Source organism: Lipophrys pholis (genome assembly GCF_963383615.2).
Source record: "Lipophrys pholis genome assembly, chromosome: 19".
NCBI classification, from domain to species: domain Eukaryota; kingdom Metazoa; phylum Chordata; class Actinopteri; order Blenniiformes; family Blenniidae; genus Lipophrys; species Lipophrys pholis.
The window spans coordinates 10221863-10247549 of record NC_137647.1 but is presented as its reverse complement, the minus strand read 5'-3'; the positions used below and the strand labels follow the sequence as shown (position 1 = coordinate 10247549).

Here is a 25687-nt window from a genome sequence, read left to right as displayed (position 1 = left end):
AATAGTGGACAGATGTGGCAACATTTTAAAAGATAAATGAAGTCTCCAGCTGAACGTATGGTGAACCTATAGTGGTTCACAGTTGAAGGGTTTTCCCAGCCACTTCAATGTTAAAAAATTATGTTAAAAAAGTTCCAAGTCTTCGCCATGTTTGCTTCTGCCTGGTTGCTAAGGACTCTTTGGTTGCCATGGAAACACTACCAACACAGCACAAACATGCGAAAGAACATAATTTAACAAGATTTAAGTTTTCACCCCTGAAGTATGGTAGTCACCCTAATATCAATTCAAATCTTAATCTAGCAATTTTTTTTTTTAAATCACCCCATATCAATGCATCGAAGCGTAACATAAATCAAATCTCTTGTAAACCAATTTAAGACATGACGGTCACCCAGAAAATTTCTTCAAAATTAAAGTCTTTATTGGAATATATTCCAAAGCAGTTAAGTCATCTTATGACTAAACAAAAATAGCCATTTATCATTAAAAAAAGTCCCAAGATGGTTCCAAAATGCACTGAACAGCTTATGACAAAATATACACAGCAGAAACTCATATCTCGCAGCCACTAATCGACTTGTTAATAAATAAAAATTGTGAACAAAATATTTTACACATAATTTTGATTTGCCCGTATAATCATCCAAGATTGACTAAAAACAAACAGATTATGACGACCCGTGCCACAAAACATTTGTCTAACAAGTTGCTGCAGTGCATCCTCTGACATTATTGACGACCCTCCCCAAACAAAACCAGGAAGAAAGAAAAAAAAAAAAGAAAGAAGCAAAAACACAATGAGTAACAGTAAAAACAATAGTGATACAATAATGACAATAACAACAACACAATGTTGTTGTTTTTTCCTCATAAAGCAACACCGGCAAAAGTAGATATTATAAAGGGCCAACTATCAACAATGAAATATACAGATTACATTCCTTCAGGGTTTCAGGATAGTCGGGGCCCGAGTGAGGACGTTTAACTGACTTAGCGGGAGATACAGGATCTTATCTCAGGAGAAACAAAAAGGGGAGAAAGCACACTACTTGTCGGAGTAGTTATAGCATCCAGTTTAATTATTGGTTCGGTCAAGTGAGATCCAGGCACAGGACTCAAATGATCAGAGAAAACATTTTCTCTTGGAAATCACTGATGCATGTAAAGGTGAAAGAGTTCGGTTCAGGAAGAGTCACATGCGAGCATTAATCCATGAGCCGGTCCACTACATTTCGTCTACTGTACATCGTGTGGGGGGGGGCTTCTTAATATTTGACTCACGCCGGGCTCAGGTCAGTGGTTTTCTAGTGTTTCTGCGTATTTAAAGGAAACTTGCATGTAGCCTCCACTCCAGGAAACATTCAGAGCGAGTCCTTAGGCAGCAGGTTCAGTTAAAAAAAAAGAAAAAAGTCTTAAGTTATGGCTATGTGAAAGCGTGAAGCCAAAACAAGTATATAGTGAACCTAACATGTGACCAGTACACGCCCACAGTGAGCATCAACCCGCGGTGTCTCAGCAGCTCGACTGACGTCACTGTGGAGACTTTATGTCAAAGAAGAGAGCAACATGCCTGGAAAGCAGCTCAGGCAAAAGGTGCATTGGCCTCCTTCCTATAAATATTAGATCCTAATGATAACAGTGAAAGAAAAGTCAAACAGAAGGTTAAGGACAGAAAACAAGTCGGACTGAGATGCAGAGTGTGAGGAAATGGGAGAGATGAGTCTGTAACCCTCCATTTCATGAGTCTGCCTTCCTGTGGAGGTAGAAGGCGCTGATGGGGGGGGCAGTCCGCTCAGGGGCAGATTCAGTGCAAGAGGCCTTCCATGAAAAAAGGGAACGGGGACTTTTAGCTTCTTCGTGGTTCCATTTCTCTTTCATTATCCATGATCGTCTCAACAGACACTTTCTTATGATTCTCTCGACGACACAAGAGCGCACGGTCACGATTCAGTCTGAACACAATGCTTGAACAATCCACAAGTTCAGTCTTCATGTCTTTCTTAGAAGATCGTCATTACAGTATTCCCCCTCCGCTTTGAAGAAGCTGGTGAGAGCTATGTACAGACAGGATGACGTGTCATACATGGGGGTGTATGACGGGGTGAGGGTCACTGAGGGCGGGACTCTCCGTGCACTCTGAACCGGTACATGCAGGTGTATTCTGGGTGACCCCAGTTGGACAGCACCCGCACCTCGATGATCTGGAAGGTCTCATCGTTCTGCTCCTGAGAGAGAGGAGAAGATGTGTTCAGCACGCTGGAGGCACTTTTATGTGAAAACTACAGAGGGATCGCCTCTGAACTTACCTGAACAGGGAAGGACTGCAGGGCCTCCCCATCTTCTTGGTATGTGTATTTTCCCAGCAGCTTCCCTTCCTCTTGGTACTCGTCATCGAGACCCTGCACATTAAACATCGGTCATAAGAGTCAATATCTTTGGTCTCAGACTGACAGACGCCTCAATATAGAGCTTAACATCAGTGTGCGTCTTACAAAGACAGTGAAGTCGCGGGGGGCACTGGTGATGTTTCCAGTCGGGGACAGGGCTTTAGGGATGTGCTCCACACAGAAGGAAGTGGGCAGGATTCTCAGGGACAGCCGGATCACCAGATAACCTTGAGAGCCTTTAAACGCCCAGCAGTTACCTGGATACACATCGGGCTAAAGAGGAAGTGAGAGAGGTTACTATCTGAAGAGAGCAGGCGTTCTACTCGTAGGTTAGAATCACCCACATCCCACAGTTTGGCTTCATAAATCAGTTTGATGAACTAAAATCTTCACTTTTCCTCAGAGTTCACACACAGGAAATGATAGTGATGATGTGACATGCAGGGCACGTCACAGTGATTTTCTTGATTGAATTAAAAGCCACGGGAGTCTGTGGAGCGGCTCACCTGGATGACCACACGTGGAGACTGGGAGAAGTACCAGAGAGGCAGGCCGAACAGACTCATGAGGGCTGTCTTGGTCTCGTACGTCTCGGAGCAGCGGGTGCTGAGGATGCTGCCGCCTGGAGACGACCAAAACATCGTATTATATCAAGAGAAGTTCTCACAGTGACAGGTTAGATGAAATTAACACCAATACATGGCATCCAATGTAAAATAAAACAACCTAATGGGGATAGTCAATATTTCTGGTTTGTGTTTATTAATTGAAGAAATGCTTCTTTATGTCAAAATAAAGCAGCTAATAAAATAAAGCCCGATCACATGTGTATGACACACAGATTAGCACGTCTGTCAGTCGACTGATTTGAAGCAATAGCAGCTTCTTATACATAAGCAAAGGGAGAAAAGAAGCGCCGTACAGTTCTGAGTCAGATGGGCTGAAATGACTTTCGTCCATCCACAGCTGGGCTGCAACATCGTCTGTAAAGCAGCTGGCTGGGGAATTCCTACACCCACTAATGCTACATATATGACCTATTCAGTATATTCTATAATTAAACTGTCTTGCAGCAGTGAAGTTAAATTTAAAAAGGTCTTATGGATAGAAAACACAAGAAAGCAGAATAAACCAATTAGTTCCAAGAGGATGAACATCTTTACTATTAAACTCCACTGTTCTGTGTTCGCGCCTCGTGTGAAGACATGTACGTCAACAGACTGCTTAGTAGCACTTTCCACAATTGAGCCCGAACGTTTGTCATTTATACCCTGTTGTCCTTGACAGTACTAATGTCTGCAGCTTCGCTGTGTAAGAGACACTCGAGAGCATATTACTGCTTAATGGAAATCCCAGCAGTTTAATCGCGGGTTAACCGCTGTTTTGCATGTAGTCCCAGGAAGGACAGGCGGTTTTCTTACCTCCCGACTCCAGAGCGTAGTCCACCAGGCCGGTTCGATCCTGAGAGTAGAGCTTCAGGGCATTCTGGACAATCAGCTTCACTTGCTGGTAAGAAAACGACATTGGAGATAAAGGTTATTAAGTGTTTAAAAACATGGCAACCAAGCAAAACGCCAGTTTACATCAGGTGATCGAGACTGAAATTCATATTGATCCAGGTATCCATTACCTCTTCTGACAGTCCCTCGGCAGCAGAGGCGTGGCGAACGGACCCGGTTACAGTCTGAACAATGGTGTTGGCTTGAGACTGGACTTGATCTAGTGTCTGCACTCGGTCCTGCTCCAGCTGCAGGGAGATTTTTCGGAGGATGCTCTGCTCCAGTGAAGACAGCGACGCCTGCAGGTCGGGTGTCGTCACGTAACGCTGAGACAGCCACAGGATCAGAGACTCTGGAACCTCTTTCTGATCTTCTCCGGATCCACCAACGCCAAAGAACAGAGTCTGCAGCTCTTTGCGCATCTGGGCAGACACCTGGGTTGTTATCTGCAAAGAGGAACGTCAACAAGAGGATGCTTGAAAATCTTCATAGCAACAGTATCAGGATTATTATCCATCAATTGTAAGTTACTCAGAAGCTTCACAGTCAGCTAGAATCAAGTTATTTTAGTCTATCGAGCCCAAATAAAAGTCAGCATTTGTGTTACTTACCGTCTCCTGCAGGGTGCCCAGCTGCTCACACTTGCCCTTGCATCCTGCTACGCCCTGGAGGTCCGCTCGGACTTTACCCAGCTCCGTCTCCAGTCTGCGCACCTCGGCTAATAGAGCATCGTGCTCCTCTTGCTTCACACCCACACTTCAAGAGATACAAAAAGTATTTATTAACTGGCAACATCTGAACAAGATTGTTTACGGAATCAGAAACGATGTCCACGTGCTGATTCAAGGTCTGCTGATTTCTCGGTGTCGTCTTTATACCTGACAGGAATGGAGTCCGCTGCTGAAGACACAATCTCTTTCTCTCGTTTCTTCTCATGCTCGTACAGCTGCTGCTGCTTCTGTAGACCCTACAACACATTTGAGCACAAAATTATACAAACGTATCTTTAAAAAAAAAGAAAAAAAGCATTTTTGGTCGAATTGTCTTCATATTAGGTCAAAATCTTTTCTTGTTTACTTTGCAGGACTTTTCTCATCGTAGTTTTTCCATGTTTCATTTTAAAATCAACCATTTTCTTTCTGCTGTAAAACTTTGAATAGCAGCCCGAACAAGAAGATACTTTTTTGCGACCTATTAAAAATGGTAAATACCTGTCGGGTAACAAAAGTCAGATTTCCCGTCATATCACCCAATGTGCATTTTAACCTTTATAGTTCTATTTGAAAGGTTTTTGTCTCTGGAAAGGTGTGAACAGCAGGTACAAACCTCTGTCCTGGCAGACAAAGCACCGAGCATCAGTTCCAAATCAGCCAGCCGCGCTGCCTGACTCTCCTGTTGGTGTTTCTGCTGATCTGTTCTCTGCGAAAAAGTTAATGACATGTTAATGTGAGCAAATGTTCAATCCTACAGCGTAATGTTTGACCTGTACGTGTTGATCTTCATCCTCCTACCTGTGCTGTGAGTGTGTTTTCCTGCTCCAGTTCTCCACGCAGCACGCTAATCTTCTGCTCCAGCAGGGAAGACACCCACAGCCCGAGGCTCTCCCTGTCGGTCTGAGTGTGGAGCTGCTCGCTCAGAGTGTTGTAGAGACCCAGAACGTCTCTGTGACGCTCGTCATGCTTCTGGTCACCTTGCTGGACTCGCTCCCACAACAGGGCGAGCTGGCGCTCCACGCGTGCAAGGCGCTCCAAGTCGATACCAGAATCTGCGACAGGGGGAAGCATTGACTAAAGGAGAAAGGAAGAAAAGTTGGGAAAAATTAAAAGGTAAGTCTGGGTATACACGGAATTAACGTCATGCAAGATGTTGGTTTCTCTCTCTTACTGATGACTGTGACACTGGGCTGGCTGGGGTTGGCTTTAGTGGAGCCTCTGGTGGAGGGGCAGGAACTGCAGCAGGCGCTGGCATCATGTTGGACAAGAAGGCGACGGGGGACGCGGGACGCCACTCAGTGAGGTTTAAGGTCGGAAGGTAAGCGAGCAGGGCAGCAGTGGACGGACCCCACAACCATAGGGCTGCAACAGATTGTGGTTTAGACACTATTCACAAAACTTATCAGAGAACTTGTGGATCAGGCTGATGATGTGAAGCTGCAGCATCAAACATATTGCTCTTCAGGATTAACTAAAACTCAGATGCAGTCATAAACTATTGTTCGAAACATAATTTTGAAAACTTAATTATAGAAAGTAGCTGCTCTGAACAAACATACACGATTTTAGGTCAATCAAAATGTTTCTTCAACTAACTAAAAATGAAAAACCCTGTGAAATGATTTAGACAGACTGAAGTCTTTCAACATCGCTTTACAAATAAATGCATAATTAACTGATGTAATCTGTATTTTGCTACACATCCCTGAGAAGTGTAACGACCACAACATCTACTGGTTCACTACAGACTTTTCTTCATTCATTCATGACTTTGATTCATATAAACTCACCAAGAAGGAGCAAAAGAGGCAAAAGGAGCCAAAGGAGCTTCCAAAGCTTTGGAAGGCATCTGAAACACAAAACCATATACATGTATATATATATATTTATAATACAGAAATGGTAGGATATAATGTTTCTCATTGAATAAGAGTCAGTCAAGAGCATTTAAAGTACTTTACACAAAAGAGAAAGCAAATCGTGAGAGGATGAATCTTACCGCGTCAAGAAGAAGACATTGAGGACCGACATGAGAGACACCAGTCGGTACCATCCTGTCGCCAGTAACCACAGAAGCCCACTACCAGCCTTCACTAGAAAGGCAGAAGCGTCATGAAAAACATGGTGAGAATAGGAACAAGTTGCACATATCTAGAGAAATGTGGGGAAAAAGAACCCAACACTAACCAGGGGCTGCAAGCAGCATCCACATCACTGAGAGGAGGCTCTGCGCTACTGTCCCGACTCCTGATCCTGCAGCTTTGCCTGCTCTCACCAGACTGTAACCTGGCAGGAGGAGGCAGTGACCTGCAAGACAAGGTGAAGGGAACATCTTAATTCAACAATTGCGGCATAAAGGATGACCTATGGATGTACGAGACCTATGTATGAGTCCATTTACACAGTGACATCAACGTTAAGAGAAGTGTTTGTTGACCTGCGTAAGCGAGGACGCTCCACAGCGCCCCCGCCAGGCGGCGAGGCCTGGAGGACTGTGTGGTGGTGAGGACGGTGTGTGTCTCTGAGTGCTGCTTCCCTTTACAGTCATCACCTGTGTGTGCCCCAACAAAGAACCAGTAAATAAACTCATACATATTACAATGAGAATGTAAACAAGATAATTCTGCAACTTATCAAAGCCGACAAAACTGAATGAAAAGAAAGAAAATCAACATATTAAAGACATTAAATGAAAAACAAACATAGTAAACTCTTATAGTTGCTTTGCCACTTCCACATTTCTCACCGCGTTTGTTTGATTTCAGGGTGACATTTTACTCAGCGGTTGGACAATCAGGTTTTTCAGCTTTAACTTGTGGAACGATAAAGCGGTGTGGCAAGTTTTAAACTTAAATCTTGAAATGGGCTTGGGGTGAAAGTGCAGCATCTGCACGTCACTAAAGGTCAACCGGCTGCTGGCCCGATAAAGCAGTTCACACAACCTCTGCTTGCTGTCCTGGCCACAGGTCACGCATATTATTAACTCTTGTCAATCACAGCCACACACAGGAAAACCAGTACAGACAGAATCAGGGAACGTGTGGAATGTGTGTCTGCTTACACAGCGAGCCATTGAGATTAAGCTGTGATGATGCATCTTCAGTCACCAGATCCTTCACATTCAAGCTTCCACAGTAACTCGAGTGAGCTGCAACACAAACACAAACACAAACACAAACACAAACACACACACACACACACACACACACACACACACACACACACCAAGAGTTAAAAATGTCATGAAAGTAGCATAATGTAGATTTTAAATGGATTTGCTTCATTTTCATTTAAAACAAAACCCCCCACAGCTGTACTGCTATTAACATTGACCTTTAAATGCTTTGTTTTAATGTATTTCTTTAATTTCTCTGTAAATCATTATGAATTGAATTTTGTATGAATGGTGCTGTATAAATAAGTTTGCTTTGCCTAGATGTAGACATACAGAGACAAGTTTTCGAAGTCATATACTATTGACTATTGTTGTAGGTCAACCAGAAATGGCCCAACACTGATACCGATAACTAATTGTGGGTGGAAGCTAAAAGAAAGTTAGTTCTGATTAGGGTGTTTATTCAAGTACACATATCTTCCGACAACCTGATTTCAACTAAAGCATTGAATTAACTTTAAGTTTCATTCAAAGCGTTCTTCTGCCATCAGGCAAAAGAAAGGAAATGAGACTGGGTTTGATGAGAGTGCAATGACAAAAAAGAAATGAGAAAGGCCAAGATCGTTTAAAGTGATTCTCTTTGAAAGTTATTAATCCCTAAACAAAGCTTCCACGTTCTTAAGAGACCTTCAACCTGAGCTTCATGTAGTAACAGCAGGTACCTTGTCCTTCATAGCCATTAGTCTTGTAGCCCATCATCCTGTGGAGAGTGTTCGCCTTAAACAGCCACAGCTGGGACCAACTGGAAGACGCTGCTTGCCTCAATGAGTCCGAAAATGCGAGGACACCTGGTGAGACACCAAGGCATAAATACACTGTTCATTACATAATTAATGGAGGGAGACAGAAAGCTTAAAATAAACGACAAAGGTGTATGGTTGATGTTCCACAAATCCCCTGAACACTGAAATAAAGGCATTTCCAGTAAACTACGGTAGCTCCAGTAGGAGGAATAAGTGAAAAGACTGCATGTGAAATATTAGACAGAGAGCTAATGAGAAGGCAGAGAGAAGCCAACAGGAAGACAAAAGCTCAAGTTTTAAATTAGCTGCACAAATCTCCAAGGGCTCTTGGAGTCTCACGCTGTACAGTCGCTTAGGAAAATGTCGTGACAAAAAAGGAAAAGAAGCAAATGATGGATAAAAGATAAAAGGCCAAAGAATAATTCTTGCTGTATACCTCTTTCAGACGAGCTCTTGACCTTTGAACCCAGCCAGATCACACTGCTGAAGAGTGTAACGAATAGGGACACTATGGGAGCCAAGGCTCGCTTGCTGTAGTGCATACACCTATTAAATACCGACACCAGAACACCTGGGGAGAGACACCACTCGTGATTAATCGCTCATATTCACAACAAACAACTACAGCCAAAAAACTAAAACAGCTGTCCGTCTCCAAATTATGACCCTGTATTCAAGAGCGTCTCACCGGACTTGTTCTTCCGACTCCTGTCTCTGGTGTATATACTGGTGAAGGGGGAAGACGGGGAGGGGAGGGCATCCGTGCGGGTTCCTGCTGCTTGAGAGGATGATGATAATAAGGACGACGATGAAGACCGTGTGATTAGGGAATCCATTTTTTCCTGGGAAAGTAAAGAGCAGTCTCTGCAGATGTAACCGTTTGCAAGTACGGTGTGGGACTTGGATGCACTGGCGCCGCCGTTGGCGCCGGAAGAACTGTGGCTGGAACTCTGTCCTGTAAGGTGACAAAGAAAACAAATGAAGTAACTTATGCTGCATGGTAAAAGTCAATCAAAATTCTCAAATATCTGCTGAATTTCACTTCACTAACGCAGAAATTGTGTGAGAGTCTTTATGTTTTGACTGACCCAGGTGTCCATCTACACAAGTGGTAGTGGTTGTGGAGGTCGTCCTGTTGGTGCCTGTTCGTTGTCTCAGGTGGGACTGGTCCAGAGCGGAGGTGAGCGGAGTTTCGACGCACTCTGCGACGCTTTCCTGAAAGTTGCTGTTGCTGCTGCTGTTGTTGTTAATTGGCGTGCTGGCAGCTAAGAAAGAAAGGGCTTTCCTTGGGGTGGCAGCTTGGCTCAGTGATAAAGTCAGAGAACTGGATGAGGCCTGTATCGTTCTGTTCCGGAGCACCCTGAAATATTATAAAGCAGGTAAAAGCTGTGAGTTTCATTGCACGTATGGACACGACGATGTTTATAGCACCAGAAAGTTATGTAAGAGCTATCCCAGCACAATGAGTTTCTCAAACAATATCATAAATCCACCTAGCCCACAATATATTCACACTTCTTCTAAAAAGACTTTGAAACCCAGCGCTCACAGCTACTTGTAAGTCTATCCTACGACTAACTGCTCTTTACTTCATGTCCAGATGGTACAGCAAATATTAGAATAGATTAATTTTAAAAGGTATTACAAAATTGTCTCAGGCTTTTTATTTTTTAATGACATTGCAAAACATTTTACTGATGTCAAAAGGTAACGGGGCGAGTAGGGCTCGACTGGATTAGTGAAGTACAATGACATGTGGAGCAGGGATGAACAGAAATATGATGAAGGGATAGTGCTTGGTGTATTTGTGTCTCACTCATCCTACTTCTTTGTTCACAATGCTGGCATCTTATAAAACAGCTGAGCTGGAGGAAGTGTGGACAAGGCCTGGCAAAACCTCATCCGGATGCAGTTAATAGATGGAGCAATTACCAGAAATATGGTACCGAATTCGGCACTTGACTACTTGCAACCACCATATGTGTGTGTGTGTTGGGTGGACCCACAGGCTGCTGCTCAGATGAACATAGATATGAATGCTGCTACTCCGTGGAAGGCCAGCATGTAAGAGCTATACCCAGTGTCCATTGTTAGTCTCACCGTGTCTCTCTGCTGGTGCTGGTGTAGCTGCTGCTGCTGCTGCTGTGGTGGTGGTTCTGGGAGAGATCGCTCGGGCTTTTGTTGTCATGGTGACCGGCACCGGCCTGCAGACGCAGGCTCCGTCGTGACATCCTGGGCGACTCGTAAACGGGAGCGATCTGGTGCTGCTGCTCAAACTCGAGTGCTGCTGTGGAGTAGCTGGAGCTGAGAGAGACCGGAGGGATTGCAAGGGAGGAGAAAAAAAAAAAAAGAAAAAGAAAAAAGGAGGGAAAAGTCAGAAAGTTGCAGGAAAAAAAAGTTCTCTGAAAAGGCAGTATTACATGACAGGGCGTTTCTCTTATCTGTTGCATGGCTATTCACTCAGACACAAATACGCCCGGAGTGATTTCAAGTCTCAAATCAATATTGAGTGTGGATATCCTGCACTTGATCTGCTTCATCATCAACGCCTATTTTTTTTTTTTTTAAATAAAAACAAACAGCCCTTTTATGAAGCTGTGTTTCTTGCAGCTGGCAGCGTTCCTAACAGGAAGTGACTCACTCACAAGGGAGAGAGAAAATAGGACAAGAGAATAGGCTCAGTATGTCTGAAAGCAATACTCAAAAAAAATAAAAGAATTTCCATAAAATGTGTTATTCGGTTGGGGGGAGAAAAACAAAAGTATTTAGCTCTACTGACTGACATCCAAAGCCAACCGTAAAGTGGAAACACACCATGACTGTTCTTTGCAATGTTTTGCTGTGAGTCACAAGGCCACACCCACCTGGCTGAGTAGGCACTCGGCTCCAAACTCAGCCGTGACTAACAGGGAGCAGGGCAACGATTGCAAAAGTCACTACAAAATCTGTTGGCTTAGTACATCTCAACTGGTGTGCAGAGACAAGCAGTGCTGATCAAATGCGTCTTCTTTCTTTCAAATGGTGAAGTAGGTATTGTTTTTAAAGTTTACAGCAGTCCATGATGGTCTGTTTACCTCTCTAACTTTAGGATTAACTCTCCACTGGAGAAGACAATAATACCTCTTGTCAGAAACTTGAAAAAGAAGAACCATCTTCATTCAAGCAGAAGGGATCTGGTTTATGGCATGAACACACACGCCCAGGGTTTCTGCAGATGATGCACAGACTTGGTGAAATGTGACACCCAGCACACCATTTCCAGACAGACATTAGCAGCCAGACTTGGCGATATCAGAATTACTGTTCACGCAATTTGTACACATGCATGCATTGTGGAGGTTCCTTTCTGGCACTCGCCCCGGCTCTAAACCCCGAGGATTACGCTCCCAGCGAGAGCCAATTATGTGCTTTCATCCTCACTCCACCTCCTGCGTGTTGATCCAACTGACTCGTATCTGAACACAACATCTGAGCAGCATCTTTTTCTCCGTGTCTTCATGGTCTGAAACCAAACTCCTGGAGCTCAATATTTGCCATTTATTACATTGGAGACAATGAATCACTCCGGCAATATAGAGCAAATGAGTCTGGAGGCTCAACATTTACCGAGGAATTCTACTACAATTGCATGCACTGTTTAGAGAAAGAATCCTCTTTCATTTGATCTCATTGATTTCAGATATCAGGGACCCCCGTGATGTAACAACCTTCCTCATTAAAAGCAAAACACCTTTTCCTATTTGCTCCAGCATGAACAGCACCCAATATTTGCTAATGTGATTCTATGAGTTGAAAAAATAACAAAAGAAATGCATCGAAACCATTTTTATAAGTATTCATGTTCATATTTCAAATCGGCCGATGGTCAACCTCTCTTTTCGGATAAAAAAAAAACTCACAAGCGAACAACAAATGTGTAAACAAAAGCACTGTATTCAGCGTCTAAATTATGCAAATGTATGCATGTAAATGTGCATCCACTATTTTTCAATACAATACAAAACATCAGCATGTACAGTACTGATTCGGCCACTAAGAAGTAAGACACATCGGCCAAAACGAACATACTGATAAGGTTTCACGCTATTTGCATGTCCGTGCAGCCTGCACTTAAGTACAAACAATAATAAAACCTTCTGCTCTAGGTTGCAATGGCGTAACCAGTCATCTATTTAGACCCCCTCCCACCACACACACACACACACACAAAAAACTGAATTTTTCTAACAAATTGCTCAGATGCGAGCCACTGGTAAAATATCAGAATCAGAATCTCTTGTTCAGATGGTCCAAATTGATCCGTCTCCCAGGCAGCTCCACCGGCCCACTTCCGCGTTATAAATAGAAATGAGTGAAGAAGGTTCCAATAGGGGGCCAACGTAAGGTACATAGACCACTACCATCCTGACATTCGGCTTCCTGGAATCTCTCCTTACATAACTCTACGGCTTTGATTCTCTTCCCACACTCAGTGGGCACAGCCAAACTTTTTTACGAGGCTCACAACTACGCTCTGAATCTGGTCTGATAAATCTCTACTTTTCTCTAGCTTCTGTTCTGTGGGCTGCCTTTTTGTGGCATACATGCAATGGACATGAAGAAAAACATATATAAGTAGTTACTGAGTAATAACAAGATGAGAGCAACAATCCGGGTGAAAACCGTAAAAGTCGCTTACTCTACTGTTTTCTAATAGTCATAACTTAATGAATGAAGCTCAGACCATTTCTACAAACATATAATCAAATACATTTCTTTAAGAGGACATGCACAAATGATGTGACAACAGTTCTTCCAGAGTGTATTCACATATTATGGCTGGATGTCAGCAATTCATCCAGGAGTAAAAACATAACAATGACTGAATTTGTGTCCCTGGTAAAGCATGTGCCCAGGGAGGTGAAGCACTGGCTCTTCAGGGTCTGCTCTTCACTGGTTCATTAAGAGAGAACACACTCCGGAGGCAGAGCGAAGTTTGTTTTCTGTCATGGCACTGTAAAGTTCACGGCAGCATCCCAAATAACTGGAGCAAAACCCACTTGTCAACATTTCTTTCAGATCCATCCTGAGAGACAGGAGATGAATTCCTCAGTGTCCAAAAAGGCAACTCTGTGGTGAAACTACACCTCCAGCATCATGCTTGGTTTCCTGCAACTAGAGGGACCTGCCAACCACCCACATACAACCTTGGTTACATACTGTATCTGACAAAAATAACAGATACAATGCACACACAAGGACACATCGTATTAAGTCGTCCAGCAGGGACAAGGATCTGATTCTCTCTATATATACTGAATTTTAACTCTATAAATGTACACTTTTTTTTTGGAACAGTTTAGACCCTGTGACCACCACGGTTTCATTCCAAAGAATTTGCACCAGGTGACTTTTAAATGTTTATGTTTTCACAAATGTGTATATCTGAACGCTGCAAATGCCTGAACAGTCAACAGTGTGCGAGTTACATCGCTGAACTAAAACACATGTGGCTGCAATAAAAAGTAAAACCTCCCCCCGTGTCCTGACTGAACCCACTATATTTTGGCAGCTCATTTTTGTCCCCCATTGACACACACACACACACACACACACACACACACACACACACACACACACACACACACACACACACACACACACACACACACACACACACACACACACACACACACACACACACACACACACACACACACACACACACACACACACACACACACACACAAAACCATGTGGCTTGTAAACCTCAGCTTCAAAACCACAATTGTAGTTACATAAGATTTTTCGAGAACTGCTCCTACTTTCACAAGAAAGGTTGAAACATTTAAAATGATATTATTAAATGGAGTGAAAATCATCACTCAAACTAGCTCCAAACTGGTTAATTAACTGACTGCAGGTAAAGCAGTGTGACCCAAGGAACTACACTTGTGGATGTGAAAAACGTGGGAGTCCATCATAAAGATATTTTCCATCAGTGACTCTTTCATCTGTAAATTAGTTTAGTCGGAACAAAATGAATTACACTGTTCCTAGAACACAGAATGACAATATTACGAGCTCTGGCAAATCCGAGGCAACCACGCTGAATATTAATGCTTCTGGGTTAGATCTGTGCCAGCAAAATTTAAAAAAACAACAACATTTTACAGACTTGGGATGTCATTTGGCTGAGACATACTGAGTATTTTGTTATTCACTCCTAACAAACCATTTTTATCTCCTCCCTGCAATACTAAAAGACCAGGTTCTAATCAGAGCAGATATGTGGCGCACAGTGTCTTCCTGCATCCTTTTACAGAGAGGACAAACCAGCCCATGTTTGCAAGCGGCACATAACTGGGACTCTAGGACCATGCAGGGAGTCTTCAAATTTCCATCTAACATCTCTCGGTGGGTAGGAGTTGGCACTGCGATTAGGATCGTTCCAACCCACCCTCTTTTCCTCTCCCACAGACAACACTTCCCTTCTGGCCTGCTCTCTGTTGGTGTCCGTCACTATCGCTCGATCACACACTTTAGTGTATGTTTCATGTTGCGGCAGTTGCCACAGTGATCCATATAAACAGCTCCCTCGCTGGAGAGAGGCCGTGATCATTATCAGGGACTAGATATGCACCACTTCCAATGACAGATGCCGTCACAAACAAAAACCCTTGTAGGCGTATAAAACACCTCAACAAATAATTTGTTCAATTCCAACTGTGTTACAAGCTTTGCGTGCAGAACAACTGCAGGAAGGTCCGTTGAAAGACAAACAAATGGCAATTATGAGACATAGGAAGACAGACGCGCTGAAATCCAGCTGCTGTCATTTGCTCGGCACTTGAACCAGTGGTTTGTATACTGAAACACACTCGGACCACATGTCAAAACAACTGCGACGGCAACGTGGACGACAACTGTTCAGCCACCGAGTAACTGCAGCTTGTTATAAGTTACATCCCAGGATCGCGGCGCACCATGGAGAGACTCTGAAAACACGCTGCGACCAATTCGAACAAATATTCACTTAGTATTGATCTTGGAAAGAAAGTTATATTTGCATTTAAATAAATCTTTGCGCGAACATGAGGCCAATTCAGTCTAGCAATCCTTCACAGTGATCATCAGTCAGTATGCCAGATGCAGTATTGGATAACTCGGTCACCATCGCCTGCATCCGTTTTCACAGCTCAGCTATCAGTTGAAAAACAACTTCAACCAGAGGCCTGAGCTCCACTGACCCACTTTCACCATCATAAAATATGAAGGGTCTGTGGCAGCCGATATTCTGCACACACACACACACACACACACACACACACACACACACACACACACACACACACACACACACACACACACACACACACACACACACACACACACACACACACACACACACACCTGCTTTCATGAGTTCAGGAATGGAATCCCACCACTTTTCTGTACATGGTGCAGCTACTTTCTGAGCTACAGGGTATAATAAATGACCCTCCGGATTTACGGCGGAGGAAAACAATGTAGTCACACGTTTGAACTATAGTAACACAAAATAATTTTTCAGCACCAAACAAGGGAACAACAGAGTTGTGACCAGTGAACACATTATAGTGTTGGATGTGTTTACATTGTCATAAAAACACAAAGCCACATAAACATCACCCACTTGTCAACAAAACTCAAAAGTACAATATTAGTAATAGATGAATTATTATGCTTTTGCATTTTGATTTAGTCTTATTGCAATGAAACTAATTTAACAAATCTATGGCTATCCAATTATCCATCAATTTTCTATTCGGCTTCATCCTGCTGACTGTGGGTGAAGGCAGGATACACACTAGACAGATCACAAAACATGTTTTAACTTCACAGCTAAAGAACTGTAATAAATGTGCAAAAATCTCGACCGTGATTGGATGGTCAGAAAGTCCTGCAGGCCACTGTAATGATTAGTATATTGGCACTATGCCCCACAGTCTCGTCCGTCTTGAAGATTTAGATGATATAATACCAATAAACTAGGAGTTCTGCTTACTAGAGTTGTGTAAGCTAAATCCTGTCAGCAGCACCACAATCAAAATAAAAGGGTTAATAGTAAATATGGGGAGACATGAAAGTAACTGTGGGCGATGGCAGGACACACCCAGGACAGGCCGGCAGTCCATCACAGGGCAAACACAGAGAGACACACACACACACACACACACACACACACACACACACACACGCGCGCGATTTAGAGTCACCAATTAGCCCCATATTACATGTCACAAGCATTGATGAAACATGTTCATCATCTTCCAAAAGCAATGTGTGATAAACTCCTGGATGTCCTCTTTCACTTCCTGGCTCACAATAATTGATAGATAGAGATGGGAGTCAGAGCAGCTAAGAGACGCAGCAAGAAACCAAAGGACAATCCCAGATTAGAAATTAAAAATCCTTGTCCTATTGTGTATTTGCACTAATAATAGAATTACCCCAACGGGTGGTGGTCCACAGTGTGATGGTCTCCCTGCTTGCAGCACTATGAGAGGCCCTGAAAAGCAAAGTGAGCATGACAACTTGCTGGCAGACCACCTCTCACTCTTTGTATTCAATGTTACCGAACTTGTCGCTGCTCTTTTAAGTTGCAACAACAGATGGGCCAACGGTCTCCGTCACCTGACCCCGTCTGGCTCTGCGCTGCCCTCCTACATTCACGCGAGAAACCATCTGAAGTCTGAGCACAATCGGCTAACAGCTTTGACAAAGTAGCCACCTCTGCCACCCAAGAGTTGTAGCTGTGTATGTGGAATTGGAAAATAAAACAAAAGCGCGCAGCAGCTTCCAGTTCGGTCGTTTTACTTTGAACTCAGCTGGTTTCTCAGGAGAGTTGAGAATTATCAGCCACTCGGGCGCGCAGGCTAATAAAAACCGCGGCTCTCCCGACTAGTCAGTCAAGAAGCATAAACTATTAGTCTAATCCTGGGATCAGGGCCACGGTTGTGACTGTGAGGTTCATTAATAGCTTCTCAGCTGACTGCATTCAAAGGAACACGATTAGCTTGTTCCAGCCTTTCAGTCTGCCCGGTAGATTCCTGTGGGGTGTCAAACAAGCTTTTTTTACGCATCCGACTCGCTTTGCCTCTGTCTTTTTAATGGAGACTGTATATTCCGCAATGCCGGAGTGTAACATAGCCGACCTGAGAACACCGGCCCCTATTTGTCTTTTATATTATGGTACGATCTCATCTGCCGCTTGTCACATGTCACCTGAATCCTAACGAAAAAAGAAGATCCTTAGATTTTTCTGCCTTCAAAAAAACTGATGCATAAAAAAAGAGAATGCAGCTAATCTAATTTTTTATTTTATTAAAAAAAATTTTACACAAAATAACACTTAAAAATGTTTTAGTCTGAACTTGAGTTCACTCGCGGCACTTTCCACGATACGTTCAGCATCGCTGCAAAACATAATGACCGGTTTCTGCTCCAACTTGACTTTTTATGAGACACTCGTACTTTTACTTGAAATGTGGGAGGCCACTGTGGAGCAACTGCTCTACCTTTCACTAAAGTCAGAAAGTAAGCTGCTGGGAGCGAGGTGATTTATCGCGTTCAGACCAACACGCCCGAACGCTTTGCTCTCGACTGATGTCAGCCGACATCAACCGAGACAGTAACGAAGACAACAGCATTCCTTCACATGCACAGGCCTTCCTATTATGTGTCAACCACACCCACACCAAAAGCTGTGATGACAGGGAACAATCAAAAAAAAAAGAGAATGCATGAATAAACAACAAAAAGGGAAAGGGAGGAAAAAAAAAAAAAAAAAAAAAAAAAAAAAAACGACCTGTGACTTCTCAAGACTCAAAACGCTGTTTGACACATCTTGATTCCACAGTTGAACATAGGACACGTGTTCTGATTTTACTCTGTACAGGGTTTTCCAAAAGCAAGCACCAACAATATCATGAGGCTGACTCATCGAAACCACAACCACAGGATATTTTAGTAAAAAGAGCTACAGAGTTATGAAATATCTTGAAGAAAGAAAAGCAACAATGCTTTCAAAAGGATGTATTATCAAACATTTTGTTTTATATTTGCATATAAAGCTTACTTTTGTGTTTTTTTAAATACAAGTCAAATATTATGTAAAGCAACAAGTCTGAACACACAAGCAGAGATGAGCATCAAGCAACATACCGAAAACTACCCAGATGTGCTTTGTTATATTACATGATAAGAACAAAAGTTACGACTAGAAAAAGACCACCTCGACTGCGGTCGACCGACAGAAACATCAGAGAAATCTGAATACATTAGCTGTTTATTACGGGGATTGGAAAGTATTAAAATAACAAAAACCTTGTGCGCACAGACTCTAGTCATAAATGACAGGCATGGGATGCAGCTCCGAGGTCTCACCTGAGAGAGTAAGTATACCCAGTGTTGTCCGGCGCACACTGCGGTGGTGTATATGTGTGCAGCTGGGAGAAATCCATGGTCATTCTTCGTTCGCTTTCTCTTTCAGACTGCAACAGTTCAATGCAAGGGGACAAGACACTTTGAGGCAAAGCCGACATGGCGGTGGAGGATAACAACTACAAACATCTACACGCGTACACACACTCGTTCAATCCGTCTCCTCACAGACAAATGAGTCCTACCAACAGCTCATCTTGGTGTTGTGCCACCATCTAACTGCATTTCAAGAACAGAGCCGATGCTCTATCTACACATTAAAAATAGGCCCGGGAGCTGGCGAGTCCCTGGCTCTTCTCAGATCAATCCCAGCACTATTCGCCGGGCTGCTCTCCAAGAAAACACAACCACCAGTTTAGTGCTATGCTGTGACACCACGTCAGAAAGCCCAGTGAGAGCAGCCCCTAATGAGAGCTGCTGGACATTCCTTCTTCTAGGGAACACAACAATGCTACTGCCTGTGCCTGAGTGTTGGCCAACCTCTTCCTGCATGTTGACTCCGGCTGATCGCTGACAGAGACTATGGACACCAATGAAGCTGCAATCAATGAGAAGTCTCCTTTTCTCTGATTCTGAAAAAAAAAAAAAAAAGTGGTGCTGGTAGAACCAGGGATCCTCTTTCCCTTTGTAGTGAGCACACTCCTCACCAGGACAGCCAGTCCTTATAGCGACTGCTCGAGTAAGCGCTGTATTCTGTAACCCAGTAAAACAGCAAGGGGTGGGGCAGATTTTTAGGCAATGGGCGGGAAGCAACTGGCCTGAGGGCTGAGCTTCTCGTCATGAAACCTGCTCTGTGTGAGCGAGCTGTGCAAATACTACTTTGCTGTACTCAAAGTCAGTTGGCGGTTTAATATTAGGTACACAAAGCGAAACTAAATGCAGTTTAACAATTCAACAAATTCAATCATCAAGCTGTTGAGAATTGGATCAAACAATCAGTGTGGAAAATGCAGTTAAATCTGCAATAAAATGGACTTGTGGTATATTGATGAAGGTTTTTATTGTTTCAAGGATTTAGGGGTTTTCTGAATACAGAAAGCTGTTAAACAGTGCCACATCCTACCAGCTCCAAGTCATTCTGAAACTTTCACTTAGCCCTGACACGACAAAGGGGAGGCACCAAAACCACATGGCTACTAACAGAATCCACCATCACAATCTTCAGGCACAATCTTAATCAGAGGGTCAAATCCAAGGCCAGGTCTGCCAGCCAAAAAGAGGGATGAATGAAAACAAATACGCAAAAAGCCAAGGGGACTACTTAAAACCAGCCAGGATTAGTTTTTCTCCCCAAAACGTCAACTTGTGAGGAGATTTACCACGCCAGCACTGACCATGAGCACTAAATTAAATGCTGCCCTCCTGCAGTGCAATCCAATCCACTCTGACCACTGCAAGATGAAGTGGAAATCAGACGAAAGGGGTTTTTTCTTTAAACCATCACAGAGACATTTGCTTTTAAGATGGTACTAACCCTAAATCTTTGCCGCAACAATGTGACATTAAATCCTTAAGCCCATCGCCGAAGAGACGGATTGAACAGTAAACACCTCAGAGAAACACACAGTCAACAAGGCAGCACACGGAGTGGGATCTCTGCCACAGTGCTGTGTTTCACCTCACATCACACCAGTGTTTTGATGCCTCCTTTTACGCAAACCACCTGCGACGAAGGGGGCAAACAGCTGAGTGCTCCACATTCAGACACCGACGCCTTTCAAACACGCACGTTTGCTTTCGATCGGAACTGCAAAGTGTCCGGCCAAAGTGACATATAAGCCTGGATACATTCTCACGTTGCCCCCTGTGCTAAAATTAGAGGAGGGATGTATTTAGACTGCGCCGTCACCCACCGAAGCACTGACTTACAGGCTTGTGTAACGACGCACTATTACTATTTAATACCGTAGACGCTTATTTAACATTTCTCTGGCAACACTGACGACCACTGACAACAGATTATGCGTTCAATGGCATATATTCCCAAATATATATGGACACAAACGTGCAAAATAAGGCCCGAGACTGTGCACAACAGCTGTTGGTAAAGGAGCTCAGCAAAACCAAAATAGACCCCAAACACAATGCAAACACACACACTCACAACACACACATTGTGCGATTACAACACAGACGAGGTTATTCGTTGCAGGATGCCAACTTGCCCGCGTGGTTAGAGTCCCATGTATGATATTTGTCTTTTTAAGAGCGTAATCCCAAGGATCATGATCCACACATGACTACCGCGGAAGATGCGCAAACTTGTGTCGGCGTCGCGACGCACGCGCCGCCAAAAGGGTTATTTATTGCTGCGGACGCACGCGTCCTGTGCGCTATTCCCCCGACGAGTGACAAAGAAAGAAAAACAAACAGGAAAGTTTGCGAGCAGGTAGTGACTGATACGCCAGTGCACCACTAACAGCTTTCCAAAATGGCTTCCCGGAGTAACAAAGCCAGAAGGATCACTGCCGAGCTGGTCCTCCCACTCTCAAGCCTCCATTGTCGGCCGGAGCTCGAGCTTCAAATCTATTGGAGGAGAGCGAGCGGCGCTGCGGCGGCGCGCGCGCCGCGCACCGGACTCCTCAACCGCAGCCTGGGAAGAACCGCAGACAATATCCATGTGTACATTTAAATATTCATCTTTAAAATGCTTAAGAATAATAACAAAAATGTAATAAAATACAGCTGTCCTTCTTTCAGATCATGGCTACACAAAAAGGTCATATATTGATTATAACTCATACTATATGGAAATTATTAAATATTTAGAACTAATACATCTTTAAAAAGACTACTGATGACGTTTAGAATAAAAAATTGTGTGAATATGACAGAACTTTGTGACAAATATAATACCCGGCAAAAACAGTTTAAAAATGTGATATTATCAATACTTAAGAAATATTTTTTGTCTACGTTATTACAAAACAAATAGTCTACTTTTAAACGATTAAAGTTTGTCTGAGAGATGTGCTTCGAATGTAGATTATATTTTATACAAATAAACAAGTATATATTTTATGAGTATTTATACGCTGCTAAAAAAGTTGTTTTTATGAGCAATACTTTGTCCTTTTTCTAGATTCTTTTTTTAACAACAGCAAAAATTCAAATGGTATCCACAAAGTCATCTAAGTTTTCATATCTCCAAACTTGCAACGCTGAAGAAAATCAATTTACAACTTTGGAGGTCAATCACTACTAAAGCAGAAGACCACAGAACGTGGCAACAAAATCAGAGATGTACAAGCAGTACAATTATTGAAGTTAAATTCCAATTTATATAACTCACAACAATCGTTGAAGGCGTCTGAAGCAAAGTTTTAACTTTATATCCAACAATCCTCTTCAGCTCTGGTTGACATCAAATTCATCTGAGGTCTTTTACAAATTGATGAATAGTTTGGTTCCTTAAAAAGACTGATAAGGATCATTAAACAGTGATGGAAGCCAAAAATGGCTAGTTTATCAAATGGCTCATCATGTGAGTGATTAATCACGACTGTCACTATTATTTACCTCAACTTCTAAGTAACATTTTATGACTGTATCATATGAGGGTAAGAGGTGAAGGCAAAATTCCTTCAGAGAAGGTCGTTCCAGTTGCTTACACATCAGCATTGCAGCAAAATGTTATAAATGCTAAATGTGAAAAATATCAAAGTTATCAGAGAAGAGGGTTTTGTATCACAGCGCTCTAAGAAGAATCTTATAAATGTAATCAGTCCCATGAAACATTTCTTTTACACTGCAAACAGAACAGCCCCATCACTTTCAATGAATTAATCATATTATATCAAGCAAACAATGCCCCTCACAGCCAAATGCAGATCAAGACTAATTACACTGCTAATAATCTCATTATCTGACAATTTGGCCTGTAACAATAGGAAAACAGCTCACAGTGCTTTGAGTTTATCCCATCGTGCTGACTAATGCTTTAATTCCACCTTCACAAAAAGCCAACTGCAGTAACAACTTTCCTTTACTCAATAATAATGATGCTGTTTAAAATGTCGAAATTACAGGTCTGAAAGGAAAGGTGGGGGAAGTCTGGAGAATCACAGCAACAAACCAACTATATTTCCTGTGGTACACATTTTTATTTCAGGTAATATGCCAGCCAAAGAGACTATTGATGAGCAAATACTGCCGGAATAAGACTATAAACTTACAAGAAGACAGGCGCACCAACATTGCAAAGTAAATTTATGGGTTGCTTAAACTTTGTTAGTTAAAAGTATTGACCACAATTCTATTTGTAACATGTTTACGCTCCAAACTTAGGTATGATCCATCTAACTGAAGTACTGTTTTACCGAGAATCCTGTCAGTACTGCAGTTTTCATCACATTTCAGTGGCTGAAGGAGAGCATTTCAAATATCTAAAAAAAACAATAATAAATAATTCACCAGACGAATGAGAGTAACTAGTTTTAACTGATGCGCCATCTGGTGGGCATTTGTCTGCAACCCTTATCTAGACTGCATGCACAGTAACTTGACCTTTGGACTAAACAGAAGACGGTTTGTGTGTCACCACGATTCAACCGTATGAGAGTTACAATCAAACATATTCGTTCATTCTGAGTTACTCAGCTGTATTTAAGAAAAGAGTGTGGACACGTCGATATCCTAATCAAACTCCCAGTATTCGAAAAAACAAAACAAAAAAAACAACGACTTCTTGTAACAACAGAAGGTTTGTACAACAAATTAATTCGAAAAATAAAACTAAAAATCACAGTGCAACTGTGGAGCAGCGGCTTCAAACAAAAGCGGAAGTGAAGAGGAGGGAATCCTCCTCCCGCTCTGCACTGACCATCCAGGGTTTGTGACGCCATGACATTGGCTCTAATTTCAAATTATAGCCACTACGGACTGTAGGTTACTAGTTAATAACACAATCCAATTTTTTTTTTACAATAACTTACTGTCATAACAGCAGGTGGACCGCTTAAAATCACGCATATGGGAATAGATGACAACAGCGTGCACGTGACTTCAGAGAAGTCAGAGAAGTTGTAAAAGTTGTGAATAAAGCTCGTAAAAACAGCTTATATGTTTGACGACCCGGCGTTCGCGTACTCACGTTGTGGCTGTGGCCGCGGCTCGCTGAAGGGGATCTTGTCAACGTGAATCGTCCAACTGAACGTTGGTCTTCCTCTCTCAGCAAAGAGGATCTGGGTCTAAAAGTTGGCACAAACTACAGGATTTTCAAAATCTTCACCGGTGAAGAGACCACGCACAAAAGACAGCTCGCACGAGAGCTTCCTCTTCTGATATGAGTGTGTGACGTGACGACGGAGCCCACAACACACTAACCGACTTTTCAGCAAAGTGTCAGGCTCTGCACTAATACTTCTATAAAACTATAGGTATAGGTCTATGTTGCTCACGCTCAATATTCCAAATCTCGCGTAGTCAAACGTGACTTCAGTTTAAAACATGGCATGTAGATGTAAATAAATATGTTGCCACAAATCAACCTCGGGCGTATATTACGACTTGAGATTTTCTTCTATCGAGGTAACGTCAGGATTAACCCTAATCGTTTTTATGTGATATCACATATATTGAACTAGTAAATGCTGCAGTACCTTTTGCTGTCATTCACATCTGTGCATTCGCAGTTAAATGACACGTCTTCCAGATACTGTTGGCATTTCCCAGCACAATCTGTATGCAGCTTTGCGCATTTGGCACTGCACCCATTCCAGCATTTCAGCATCTTGGTCTAACAACAACAAAGGCATGTTAACATGTTATGTTTGAAAATTAAACACATAAACTATCCAAATCCTTAGACAGCATATGAGAATACTTTTCATAAACTTTTGTAAAAGACAATTTAATTTAATTTTTACTTTCCCAAAACCACATTGAATCCGTTTTTCAAATAACATTTTGAAGCCACCTCATTTCTGTGCTCTCTGAAGTCTGGAAAATACAGAATTCCATAGTGTCAGCCGTGCACCGCCGTTGTTTGGTATCAGAGGCCCTCTCTGCCATGGTTGCCTGAACAGGTCAATCTGCGGCAGTAGAGCCCCACCTTTCTATCATATGTCATGAAAATCATAATCAAGATAACCTCTAACATTTATAAATTCTAACAGAGAAGACTCGTTAAACCGTGTTTTCATAACACTTCAATCATTAAAAACCTAAATTATGTGTATGAAGGCTCTCCCTAACTAAACCTCAGTGTCCTGCTCAAGTTTTCTCTTCAGCTTGAAGACTGGAGAATGTTTTCCCTCCAGGGGCTCCTCACATTCCTTGGTCTACTTGGCAAAGACTTTTCCAGAACTAAGATGAAATTACATCATTAACTAATGGAAATCCTAGGAAGCTGTACGATTTATACCATAGGTTCTCAAAGCGGCCCGTAGCAACATTTCTGGTGACCCGCACTGAATTACAGTTGTTATATTAAATCCAACTGTGCATTGCTTTGAAAGGATGAATCTTCGTTTCATGGTCTTTTGCGACACCTATCGGCTACGTCTAGGTAAAAGCGGTATTTAAAGATGTGGCCTCTAGGGGCGCCGTGACACCAATTACATCAAGAATGCAGAAGAAGACACGGAGAACATAGAATTAAAGAAGTTGACATTACATTTCAGTATATACAGGGCGAAGCAGTGACTAGGAAAAGCATAGAAGAATGAAACTAACAGAAAAACAAAACAAACACTAAGAGGAG

General features: G+C 42.7%; 1 protein-coding gene across 5 annotated transcripts; it reads right to left on the bottom strand.

Moving 5' to 3' along the window:
- Positions 1-408: 408 nt before the first annotated feature.
- Positions 409-24341, bottom strand: sun1b (Sad1 and UNC84 domain containing 1b). 5 transcript variants are annotated; one of them, XM_080488101.1, is made up of 23 exons: positions 19465-19504; positions 18928-19034; positions 10621-10824; positions 9609-9880; positions 9209-9475; positions 8957-9091; positions 8440-8565; positions 7664-7750; positions 7004-7153; positions 6790-6909; positions 6602-6695; positions 6393-6451; positions 5774-5964; positions 5401-5676; positions 5216-5308; positions 4768-4856; positions 4501-4645; positions 4021-4335; positions 3812-3896; positions 2897-3012; positions 2496-2663; positions 2310-2402; positions 409-2228 (listed from the first exon to the last, which is right to left on the bottom strand). In XM_080488101.1, the coding sequence occupies exons 1-23, from the start codon at positions 19474-19476 to the stop codon at positions 2112-2114; spliced, it is 3321 nt and encodes a 1106-aa protein (XP_080344227.1). In that variant the 5' UTR covers positions 19477-19504; the 3' UTR covers positions 409-2111. The 5 variants fall into 5 exon arrangements, with proteins under 5 accessions (XP_080344227.1, XP_080344229.1, XP_080344228.1 ...); XM_080488103.1 differs by lacking the exons at positions 18928-19034; positions 19465-19504 and adding an exon at positions 24077-24341 and having other exon boundaries at positions 7040-7153; XM_080488102.1 differs by lacking the exons at positions 18928-19034; positions 19465-19504 and adding an exon at positions 24077-24129.
- Between the last annotated feature and the right edge of the window lie 1346 nt (positions 24342-25687).

Excerpts from the sequence above, each read along its gene's own strand:
- sun1b (XM_080488099.1), bottom strand. The coding sequence starts at position 19,085 with ATGTCGGCTTTGCCTCAAAGTGTCTTGTCCCCTTGCATTGAACTGTTG. Across the intron at positions 9,881-10,620 it reads AGCACCAGCAGAGAGACACG|GGTGCTCCGGAACAGAACGA; the intron begins GTGAGACTAACA and ends ATAATATTTCAG. Across the intron at positions 9,476-9,608 it reads TTGTGTAGATGGACACCTGG|GACAGAGTTCCAGCCACAGT; the intron begins GTCAGTCAAAAC and ends GTCACCTTACAG.